A 12878-nucleotide genomic window follows, 5' to 3' on the forward strand; every position below is an offset into this window, starting at 1 on the left:
TGACTAATATTGATGTATTTTCTTCAAAAATAGCAAATGACACTTATTGAATAGAAAAATAACACACATAGTTACATTGATATCTGCTTTCAAAAACCACCACAGAAAAAACAATGTTTTGCAACAATAATATGTGTACATTATAATTCTATCTATTACATCCTACATCAAATAATGTGTAAAAATTGGTTATTCAATCTTTTGCAAGTGTTTCAAAGTGCATTAATGGAGTCCATTTACAACCACTGTGATATAGAGAGACATGAAATACCATACTGTTAATGGCTCATACAATTTAATACTCTCGAAAATATTTGAAGGTCAACAGTCTAAAAGATCATAAATAAAATACAAGACAGTATAAGTCAAACATTTTAAAATAACAATTTTTTTAGTTTAAATGATGTAAGGAAGAGGTACAGAAGCTTCACAAAGAATATTCCTTATATTACTGTTGAGAGCAAACTGAGCAAAGAAATGAAATGACTGGATGCCCTAAACTGAAAGTCTAAATTTGGTCTATGAGAATGACTTTTCTGACTTTTTTAATGTCAAGTTTTTGCTGACCAGTTTTCAAATTTCCCCAGCAAATATGACATTTCTTGGAATTTTCAAGTCAGTTCGTGACTGCATGAGTAAATCAAATAAAACTGTAAAATCTTTTTTATTTCTTGGGTATCAAATTTCTGTTTTTGCCAAAACAGTCATTTCATAAGTACATAAATTTGTGGATTTCAGCATTTGAATGCATAAAAAAATTGGAATTTTATGTGTTTGTTAGGATTAAATTTTGTGGATTGGTGTAACCATGAAATCCACAAAAATTGTTCTCCATGCATATCAATGATCTGACAGCAGTTCTCTGAAGATAGGGCACACTGTAATGAACATGACATAGTATAAAATAATTATTAATGGTTTTAATTTTGGCTTGCAACATATATAATGACTTAAGTGTAGAATGAGAATAAATTAATCTATAAAGGAAAATATTTATGTGTCATCTGATCTTTATGATAGTAATTTATCACAGTGCTCATTCCTCATATAGCGGAATAAAATTGTTCCATAATGTATTTTCAGACTTTATTCCTGTCGTGTAAGTGTTATTACACTATCACTGACTAGACAGAAGGTTTCCCAGCTTCTTGTGGCAAGGTCACCTTGTGACCTTCACCTTCAGCCATCAGTTGTTCTATCTCCTCTACTGTTCGGGGTACTACAGTAAGACATTCCATTCCATCCTCTGTCACTGCTATATCATCTTCAATACGTACCTATAAATAAATGAAACAAAAATCATGCTACTTCAAACCAAAACAAGTTTGACTGTAGTTATGCTATTGCTATGAGAACTGAAATCTGCACTATTTGTTGCCTGTTTGATGTAAGTTACGCTCAAATATGCAATTTTATCACTTTCATTGCAGTAATTTTCTTACCCCACCAAAGCCTCTGTACTGTTCAATCACCTCCTGACACATAAATCTGGCTTGTTCTGGATTGGCTAAGGCTTGATCAAGCAGCTGCCGAAAAAATAAAAAATACAATAATAGTAAATAGGCAAACTTTTATAATTTTGCTCCAAATGTTCAACCTGAACATACATATAGATCTTATGTAAAAGAAATATATTAAAGCTAATCCTAGTAAGAAGTAAGTAAGTATGAAATATAAGGTAAATTGGGAACAATTTTCTTAGTCTAAATATTGATAAAAATGTATACTGACAATACTCTAAATACTGGTATTGCTGTAACCTTTACACTGCTGAAATTTAAAAATGGACTGGTCTATCATTTAATTTAAGCAGTACCATTTATCATTCAAAGGGGTGTTCACTGAAAATTTACTGATTGTACAGTCAAGAGTGCAGACCAAGATCAGCCGCACCTCCATGCACCTCTTTGTCTGCAATGGTCGCAAAGGCAGAATCATTTTCAGCCAGGCGGATAAAGGTTAAAAGTTCAGATCATCTGCGGTAAAATTTAGTGAGTCTTCAGTAGTTTGTGACAGCTGTAACCAAGTTTGTAACAACTGTTTTTGCAGAGAAAAGAGTTTCCTTGAATTCTTAAAGCATCTAGTAAACAGACAACTTTATGAATGAAAACAAGTGCTGAGAAATGATACTGTATGAGGTTGTACAGACCACATTGATGAAGTATAGGCCAGGTTCAATAGTGAGGACCATCCTGTGTTCCAGGGTCCTCGATGTTCTCAGTGACCTCAGTCCGGCCTCATTTATTCTCTCTGTTCCCTGAAGATATACATAGATTTTATAACTTAACTTAAATAAAGGATACACAAGTCATGTAACAAGTGAGGATAATATTAGTTAAACAAACTGTAAAGTCATTTTGTTTTGTGCATGGTTACAAATATGCATTAAATGAGCATAAGGAGTCTCATAATAACCTAATGAGCACATGGATACATACATGAAGTGACTTTGCATGTAAACATAAAAACATGTAATATTAAAAGATTCTTTCACTGGTTGTAGGTGTGTATGTGAATATCTGGCTCAATGGTAACTCTTTAGGCCATAACAAGGTTCTTCTGAGTTACCGCATAACAGTTATCAGAGCTGGATATTTCCATCTGCACATACAGCTAGTGATAGAATCTTTTTTTGCATGCAATATTCTATAAATAATTCTTTACACTTTCTTTAAAGCATTTGTTTCTTACAGTAGCATATTTAAACAAAGCAAGGGGAATCAATGTCCGTAAACAAGAAATACATCATGATGTTTCAAAGACAAATCATGATGTTTAGTTCTGGTTTTGTTTTATCATTTGCAGAGTAACAATTTTCATAAAATAACATTTTCTGAATTGGGATATATACTATAAGGAACAACAAGGAACAATCAAGGTATTTGATTTCTATCTCATTTTATGTAATAAAACATAAATTATTGAATAAATCTTTGGCATAGACGTAGCTCTTCATACATCATCTAAAGCCCCAGGGTGTAAGATGTTTTCCAGCAACGATAAAATCGCTGGAAACCCAGTCTGGTATGCAAGAAAAACATGTCATAAATTAACATGTAGATATGTGCATGAAGTAACATAGCATGTAAATTAACATACATGTAGTTAAAGTGTAAGTGGAACAGCCATCAAGCAACTGAGCATGTGGAACAAACATAAAGCAACTGAGCATGTGGAACAAACATGAAGCAACTTAGCATGTGGAACAATCATGAAGCAACTTAGCATGTGGAACAAACATGAAGCAACTGAGCACAAGCAACAAACATAAAGCAACTGAGCATGTGGAACAAACATAAAGCAACTGAGCATGTGGAACAAACATGAAGCAACTTAGCATGTGGAACAATCATGAAGCAACTTAGCATGTGGAACAAACATGAAGCAACTGAGCACATGCAACAAACATAAAGCAACTGAGCATGTGGAACAAACATAAAGCAACTGAGCATGTGGAACAAACATGAAGCAACTTAGCATGTGGAACAATCATGAAGCAACTTAGCATGTGGAACAAACATGAAGCAACTGAGCACATGCAACAAACATAAAGCAACTGAGCATGTGGAACAAACATGAAGCAGCTGAGCACATGCAACAAAGATAAAGCAACTGAGCACATACAACAAACATAAAGCAACTGAGCACATGCAACAAACATGAAGCAACTGAGCATGTGGAACAAACATGAAACAACTTAGCATCTGGAACAAACATGAAACAACTTAGCATGTGGAACAAACATGAAGCAACTGAGCACATGCAACAAACATAAAGCAACTGAGCATGTGCAACAAACATAAAGCAACTGAGCATGTGCAACAAACATGAAGCAACTTAGCATGTGCAACAATCATGAGGCAACTTAGCATGTGGAACAAACATGAAGCAACTTAGCATGTGGAACAAACATGAAGCAACTTACATGTGGAACAATCATGAAGCAACTTAGCATGTGGAACAAACATGAAGCAACTTAGCATGTGGAACAAACATGAAGCAACGTAGCATGTGGAACAATCAAGAAGCAAATTAGCATGTGGAACAAACATGAAGCAACTGAGCACATGCAACAAACATAAAGCAACTGAGCATGTTCAACAAGCATGAAGCAACTGAGCACATGCAACAAACATGAAGCAACTTAGCATGTGGAACAATCATGTAGCAACTGAGCATGTGGAACAAACATGAAGCAAATTAACATGTGCAACAAACATGAAGCATCTGAGCATGTGGAACAAATACAAAGGAACTTAGCATGGGAAACAAACATGATGCAACTGAGCATGTGGAACAAACATGAAGCAACTGAGCATGTGGAACAAACATGAAGCAATTTAACATGTGCAACAAACATGAAGCATCTGAGTATTTGGAACAAATACAAAGGAACTTAGCATGGGAAACAAACATGAAGCAATTTTTTGTGTAGAACAAAATACAAAGAAACTTTGCCTGTGGAACACACAGGAATTAACTTATCATGTGAAAACATGCATGTAATAATAAGTTTAGTTTATCCAACTTATACTAGGATCAAAGTTAGAGACAGGTAGAAAGTTTTTACATCAATTATCAGGTTTGTATATCTCACCTCTGGGTAACCACCAACATCATGAGTATCTATTCCCATGAAGTGTCCAAGACCATGTGGCATGAACACAGCACCAAGTCGCACCTTCATCATCTCCTCAATGTCACCCTGTATCAAACCAAGTTTTGCAAGCTCCTCCAGCTGAACACGTTCTGCCAGCAGATGCATGTCCACCCATGAAACACCTTCCATACAAAAGTACAGTGCTAAATCAGGTACTAGTATGTTGCCTTACCTTACTATCCATATTTTTTTTATATTATAAAACTTTTTCGGCAGATGTTAAAGTAAAATTAATAAATCATTCTAATGTTTTGGTCCACTTATGTATAGTTTACTATTGTCAATGTATTGACCATATTCATCTAACCATATGGTCACATTACTCAAGGACTGTGACTGTCCAAATTGGTTTAAGTAAAGAAGGTATCTGGAAAACACAGTCTTCCACCTTCATCTCAGGTCTGGTCTTATGGGTTCTCTCATATGTCTTAGTATAGATTTTTATGGCTGATTCTGAGTCTGTTTAACATTTTTTCTTCCCAGGGACTATTTTGAATTTTGGCTTTATCTTAGAATTCCACTGTATATCAGTAGTAGTCACTGAATTCTTCTTTTTACTGTTACAGTGTTGTACTCTACTTGTTAGAAGAGGTGAAGTTTGACTGCTGTAGGTCCAAGTGTTGTCCAGTAGTTGATAGGATATCTTCTAAAACCCCAAGGTCACACTGACCTTAACTTAAGATGTAGCATTTTAGGAAGTTTAACAGCTGTGAAATCATCTGAAGTATCAAGGTCACATTGACCTTAACATTTGGTGAAACAAGGGGTCTACTTATAGCCATATGCAACCATCTTAGGACCTTTGAAAGCTATGGGTCTAATAGTTCTCCAATTATTTTTCAGGCTAAGCGTCACCATGACATCTGACATACCGACCAAAAAACATTCAGGTCACTGACTGAACAAACACATTCATCCTTCTTGTAGGCTAAAGCATTCCAAACTTATCAAGCAAAAATAATTTTCAATCTCATGTTCATTATCAATCTCAAGGTCTATGAGACCTCTGATGTACTGACCCCCAAAACTGCGGGGGCCATTAACTAACCACAGTCCATCATCCATTTGAAGTTTAAAAGCAATAGGCTTAAACTTTTTCCAGTTATTGAGCATAAGCTATTGTCAGATTCAACATAATGATGACATTGACCACTGACATACTGACCAGCTAAACATTAGGGTCATCTACTAGCCCCATCCCCCGGCGGCCATTTTTTAACGAAAAAGAACGTTTGAAGGAATTCGGTATCAGTCACATGAGGTAATTTGCTGTAAAATTATTTTGAAATCAGTTTCAGAGAAGAGTTTTAGTTTTCCATATAGTCATATAGAGAAAACTAGCTCCATCTTCTGACATGATGTTTTTCATTAAGCTCATAAAGTGCTATCAGGTTAACATGAAAATAAAATTAATATTTTATAACAAAAAACATGAGTCAATGCGTCATTTAACAATGTCTGACATGTGCTGAATCATTTTGCTTCACAAATAACTTAAAAAAGGGATACTTAACATAGAATAATTCCAGAATTAATAATTGCAACAATACACCTACCTGGCTTCACAGCAGCCATGACAGCCCTGCTTGCCTTGAACACGGCATTGTAGATACCTTTCTGTTTCTCGGTAAACTTGCCATTACACGGGTAGGAACATGTGATGTCCGAGGCATAACAGTAGTACTCTCCTCCCATATCTAACAAACTGCAGTAAAACAGTATATAATACTAGTAGCTTACACATTTCATCATCAGGCTATTTACAAATTACTGTACAAGTGGAAAAGTTTGCACCATGGAAATGTTTGCAAATTTCACGAATTCTATAAACTCCCAAAAATATCAGCCAGCTTAAATTTCCACATTCACCAAAACAAGTCATTATTGTCAAGTAAAGATAAACAATCTTAGCTTTGGAACTTACCACATATCACCGTCTCTAACTGCAGTTACCACATATCACTATCATGTAACTGCACTTACCTCATATCACAATCATGTAAGTGCAACTGCACTTACCACATAACACCATCATGTTACTGTTATAACTGCACTTACCTCATATCACAATCATGTAACTGTAACTGCACTTACCACATAACACCATCATGTTACTGTTGTAACTGCACTTACCTCGTATCACAATCATGTAACTGTAACTGCACTTACCACATAACACCATCATGTTACTGTTGTAACTGCACTTACCTCATATCACAATCATGTAACTGTAACTGCACTTACCACATAACACCATCATGTTACTGTTGTAACTGCACTTACCACATATCACTATCATGTAACTGCACTTACCTACCACATATCACTATCATGTAACTGCACTTACCACATATCACTATCATGTAACTGTAACTGCACTTACCATATAAAACCATCATGTTACTGTTGTAACTGCACTTACCTATATCACAATCATGTAACTGCACTTACCACATATCACTATCATGTAACTGTAACGTTACTGCACTTACCATATAACACCATCATGTTACTGTTGTAACTGCACTTACCTCATATCACAATCATGTAACTGTAGTTACCACATGACACCATCATGTTACTGTTGTAACTGCACTTACCTCATATCACAATCATGTAACTGTAACTGCACTTACCACATAACACCATCATGTTACTGTTGTAACTGCACTTACCTCGCATCACAATCATGTAACTGTAACTGCACTTACCACATAACACCATCATGTTACTGTTGTAACTGCACTTACCACATATCACTATCATGTAACTGTAACTGCACTTACCACATAACACCATCATGTTACTGTTGTAACTGCACTTACCACATATCACTACCATGTAACTGCACTTACCACATACCACTATCATGTAACTGCACTTACCACATATCACTATCATGTAACTGCACTTACCACATATCACTATCATGTAACTGCACTTACCACATATCACTACCATGTAACTGCACTTACCACATACCACTATCATGTAACTGCACTTACCACATATCACTACCATGTAACTGCACTTACCACATACCACTATCATGTAACTGCACTTACCACATATCACTATCATGTAACTGCACTTACCACATATCACTATCATGTAACTGCACTTACCACATATCACTATCATGTAACTGCACTTACCACATATCACCATCATGTAACTGCATTTACCTCATATCACAATCATGTTACTTACCACATATCAACATCACGTAACTGTAACTGCACTTCCCTCAAAACACCATCATGTAACTGTAACTGCACTTACAATATATCACAATCATGTAACTGCACTTACCAATCACAATCATGTAACTGCACTTACCACATATCACCATCATGTAACTGTTTACTGTTTGGAGCTCCTGCATGACCATAGTGTAGCACTGAAGCATTGTCACCACTGAAAAAGGAACCACAGACAAACTGAAGAATACAACAGAAATTTTTCACTACATTTTTGACATTTTGACCCAGTTTTGCAAAAGTTTAGTACATGTGCTTCCTAAAAGTTTCACTCCTTTGATGCCATAAGAAAAATTTTGCTGCAAATGTACTAATAAGTACTGACTTGATTCAGTTTTCTTTGTAAAAGAATAAACTTGCTTTCTTTTATTCTTGAACTTGTATGACTCATTCCAAAATAACAATAAACTCTTTTCCATTACATACCAATGATTTAAGAAAAAGCGACTGACATTATACAAGAAAGTTACCTTCCACATATACATGTATATGAGAGATGTCTAAGTCCCCCTTGGAAATAGCAATAGTGATGGAACATACTGCAATATAATACAAATTCATTCTGTTAGTGGTTGACATACCTACAACAAACACCATTACCCCAGGCTAACTGTCGACAACCGCCGTACATATAACAACTGTTCATAAACATACTGAAATATATTACAACATGCCTAGAAACAACAAATATTATCATCAACATCATCATCACCACCAACAACAAAATCAGAAGTGTTTGAAAAAAGCATTATTAATCCCTGTTAAGCATGACAAACTGCCATGTCATATTGAATGATTCTGCAAAATTCTTTGCTAGGTGTGGAATAGGACCTACAGGATGCTGACTTGAAACAGTACTGAAAAATGTTCCAAAACAAACAAAAAGATGTTACCTCTCCATCTGGTATTCGTACATTCCTGGTTTCACATTTCTCATTACCTGTAGAATACAATATACTGTGAAATCATTAATATTCGTAGGGGACTAATTTTCGTGGATTTCGTGGTTGAGTCAATCCACGAAATTTAATCCCAACGAACAAGTAAAATTCCCATTCATTTTAAGCTCAAAAGTTGAAATCCACAAATTCATTTCCCCACGAAATTGCCGTTTTGACCAAAACCACGAAATTTCATGCCCACAAAATTAAATGATTTTACAGTAACAGATTTAACTGTTCAACATGGGAGTAAATATTACATCTTTTGTAATTGACTCCAGTTTCTTTCTTCATATTAACAGTTGATGGCATTCTTGTTTCGCTGTTCTAAAAGCAACTTTAAGACAAAACACATTTTAAAACTGCTATTGTTATAGTTACTGTCGTTTTAACTCCAAACAACTTGCAATCTATAGATACATGTAGATAAAAAGACTTCAAAAACAGTCTTTTCATGGTAAATGTGAATACAATGAACAATATCAAATAAAGCATACCTCCTTATGGGCCTCACTGCTGACTCGATTTGCGTACCTCAATACTTCAAGCTCCATATCTGACTTGAATACTCGACTGAAATAGTTGACCCATAATATAACCACAACGTTACTCATATTAACATTACAATATCTCAAACTCCTTACATGACTTGAATACTCAGTTGAAACATTTAAAATGCTAAATTACCAATACATTAATAATAATTACATGAGCCGCGCCATGGGAAAACCAACATAGTGGGTATGCGACCAGCATGGATCCAGACCAGCCTGCGCATCCGCGCAGTCTGGTCAGGATCCATGCTGTTCGCTTTTAAAGCCTATTGGAATTGGAGAAACTATTAGCGAACAGCATGGATCCTGACAAGACTGCGCGGATGCGCAGGCTGGTCTGGATCCATGCTGGTCGCAAACCCACTATGTTGGTTTTCTCATGGCGCGGCTCACATTAAAAACATTTTAAACTTAAAAGGAAGTTACTAAATACAGCTATCTAAATATTGTCTAGAGATTCTATTCAAAGTAGAGTTATGGAAGGCTCACCCTGTGTTCATATGTGGCATTCTGAGGCAGCCCTCCAAAACAGCATTTATGATCTTGGATACTTTAAAAATGTTCAAACAATAGTTTGTTAATTTACTACAGTAACTATAAAATGTTAAATGTTACATACCATTCAGATATTTCTGGATGAAGTACTTCATTATTTACTTTGAATCTGTAGAAAGATAAATGATTTAAAGCACTAATCAAACCTGAATTAACAATGGCATAGTGGATTCTGTCCATACAACTGTGGGCAATGTATATAGTATATAAACTAAGATGACTTACTATATAGCGGATAGTGTTTGCAACACTGTCACTTTAACAGAGTAAGAGCACCTATTATAATATTTTTACTTGTCCAATAATGAATTATAATTTGGTATGACTATGGTCAAGCTATACTCTAACTTGCGAACATGGATATAAGTACATGATCTTTTTTATGTAGGGTTTAACATCATACAGACACAATTATAAGTCATATGGCAACTTTCCAGCTTTTCATGGTAGAGGAAAACCCCAGGTGCCCCTCCAGACATTATTTCGTTATGGGCTGGTACCTGGGTAGAACCATCAACATTCAATAAGCCAACTTGATAGCTCCTTTACATAAAGAATTTTACGCCCCAAGCCAGAGTCAAATCCACATCCGTCAGGGGCAATTTGAAATCTGCAACCTTAAATTGGTATCAGTAGCTCCCCTCCTTGGCGCTCAGCATAAAAGGGAAACTGGCTTCTCTTCTCTCATAACCTCACACCATCTTGGCGATGTGATTAATATATATCATAGAACTTGCTTCACAATCGACCAAAAATTATTAGTATAAATAAATAACAACTTGGCCACAGTGGTCCTACAGGTACTTTTTGACAGTCCTCAGTCAGCAAGAATTTGACAGAATACCACCACTTACTCACTGATTCCATCAAAGGCCGCCTCTCGACTGTACTTTCCACTGTCTGTATTCAAACCTCTCTGAAACATTGAAAATTTTGTCCATTTGTTTTGGGTCATACAAATTTATTGGATGGGTTTTATTTTGCTACTTTCAACTTGTAATAAATGTTATGGACAGTTTCTTTCTGTTATGAAAATTTAATGATAATCAGTGCATATGATAAAGAAGTAAATAACAGGATGGTCAATAATTATTATCACTTTCTATTTAATATTATCATCACCATCATATCGCATTTATATAGCACACTTTTCATGTGTGTACATACTCATTCTAGCATAAAAATGCTGCTTCTGTCATTTTAAGAAAGTGTTTTAACAAGAGAATAAACATGATTCTCTCTCACACATACACACACACTGTTAAAATACCTTTTGACATATGTGTATTCTGCAACAAACTGTAAATGTATTTCAGTCCTATAAACAATAATTCAAAGGATAGAATATGTCAAATTGGTCAAGCACAGCTGATATTTCCATTTAATGACCTTGGTGAATAATACACTCATTTTTGCAGCTTTTTATAGAGTTTATGCTAGAACAACATGAATGCTTGTTTGTTTTGTATTATAAAGTCTGCAGAATACCCAGATATATTGGTATCCTCACCCTACCGGGCTTGGGCAACCAGTCAATCAGTCGGAATTCTGTAGGTGTTATTTATAACACATGTAGTGTCCCTACAAAAATGCTTGACAGTAGATATTCAAATATAATACAAACAAATGCAATACTGATGGCATACACATAACATCAAACAGATTTAGATATAAAAGATAATAACAATCTGTAAGGCTGTGGATTGATGTAAGAAGAAATGGGTTTTTAACAAACATTTTAAAGCAGTTGATGTATTGGCAATATCTGAAGTAGTCAGTTTGATGTATAAGTAGGCAGTTTTATATTTGTCTTACTAAAAATTTTGACCATTTTCCTTAAATCCGTGGAGCTTCACAGAAAATCCAGCGACGTCTGCATCATACTGATCATTCAAAGATCTACATGTATATAACTGATCTGTCTATCAGTTCACTTAACTGATGTTAAGAAATAAGAGATAAAAATTTACCAGTGTTAACAGCACAGATGGGGATTTTTCTTTCAGTACTTTTGCTATCTGTAATAATTAAAACCATAGGTGAAATTACTTTTACAAATATTATACAGTGCATTCCACAACAAAAAGAATATATCAGATAAGTATGTTTTACTTCATAAAATTCAAATTTCAAAAACCCTTTATTAAGTTACATGTACACAGAGAAGTAATCAAGCAATTTCTCGACACAATTAAGACAAGAACACTAACACATTATACAGAGGAAATCTGTCTGTTTCAGTATACCATTGAATTATCTTTCATCGAGTGAATACCAAATTTTATATTTTCAAAGATATGCTGTTTATGAGTGAAAGATATTTTGATCTTAATCAATAAAAAAACAAATTGTCTTCTTATTTCATGTTCAAACTAAATTTCACTCATTTTATAGCCTCTTACAAGGGAAAAATATATCTGTATGTCAAATAATACAGTACAAAAATGTAACTTGAGCTGACAAAGGAGTGACGAATTATACCCCCACAATACGGCTTTGTCACAGAAGTAAGCCAATGTCAAAGTTGAACTTATCCTATATTTGATGATGTTACACCAGTGTATCAAAAATTATTTAAATCTGTCAACCCTGCAAAAAAAGTTCTACTGTTCTTGGTCAATGTGACCTTGATGTTTGACCTACTGACCTCAAAATCAATAGGGGTCATCTGCTGGTCCTGATCAACCTCCCTTTTATGTTTAGTGATCCTAGGCCCAAGCATTCTAAAGGTATCTTCAAGAAACGGTTTAACTGTTCTGGGTCACTGTGATCTTGACCTTTGACCTACTGACCTCAAAATCAATAGGGGTCATCTACTGGTCATGGCCAACCTCCCTATTGACTTTCATGATCCTAGGCTCGAGCGTTCTCAAATTGTCATCCAGAACGGTTTAACTATTCTGGGTCA

General features: G+C 35.2%; 1 protein-coding gene across 2 annotated transcripts in view; it reads right to left on the reverse strand.

Moving 5' to 3' along the window:
* The window catches only part of LOC123549709 (xaa-Pro dipeptidase-like), a 20497-nt gene continuing 7619 nt past the window's right edge, over positions 1-12878 (reverse strand). Inside the window, exons 5-16 of one of the 2 annotated variants that reach the window (XM_053545029.1) lie at positions 11941-11988; positions 10825-10886; positions 10035-10079; positions 9359-9434; positions 8814-8860; positions 8391-8459; positions 8000-8077; positions 6217-6365; positions 4598-4782; positions 2150-2257; positions 1443-1526; positions 1-1277 (exon numbers count right to left, since the gene is read on the reverse strand). In XM_053545029.1, coding sequence (XP_053401004.1) covers positions 1125-1277; positions 1443-1526; positions 2150-2257; positions 4598-4782; positions 6217-6365; positions 8000-8077; positions 8391-8459; positions 8814-8860; positions 9359-9434; positions 10035-10079; positions 10825-10886; positions 11941-11988 — 1104 coding nt within the window. In that variant the 3' untranslated portion in view covers positions 1-1124. The remainder of the gene's footprint in view (positions 1278-1442; positions 1527-2149; positions 2258-4597; positions 4783-6216; positions 6366-7999; positions 8078-8390; positions 8460-8813; positions 8861-9358; positions 9435-10034; positions 10080-10824; positions 10887-11940; positions 11989-12878) is intronic. The other variant, XM_053545030.1, reaches the window with a different exon arrangement.

The sequence above is a fragment of the Mercenaria mercenaria genome, chromosome 6 (genome assembly GCF_021730395.1).
Source record: "Mercenaria mercenaria strain notata chromosome 6, MADL_Memer_1, whole genome shotgun sequence".
Classification (NCBI taxonomy): domain Eukaryota; kingdom Metazoa; phylum Mollusca; class Bivalvia; order Venerida; family Veneridae; genus Mercenaria; species Mercenaria mercenaria.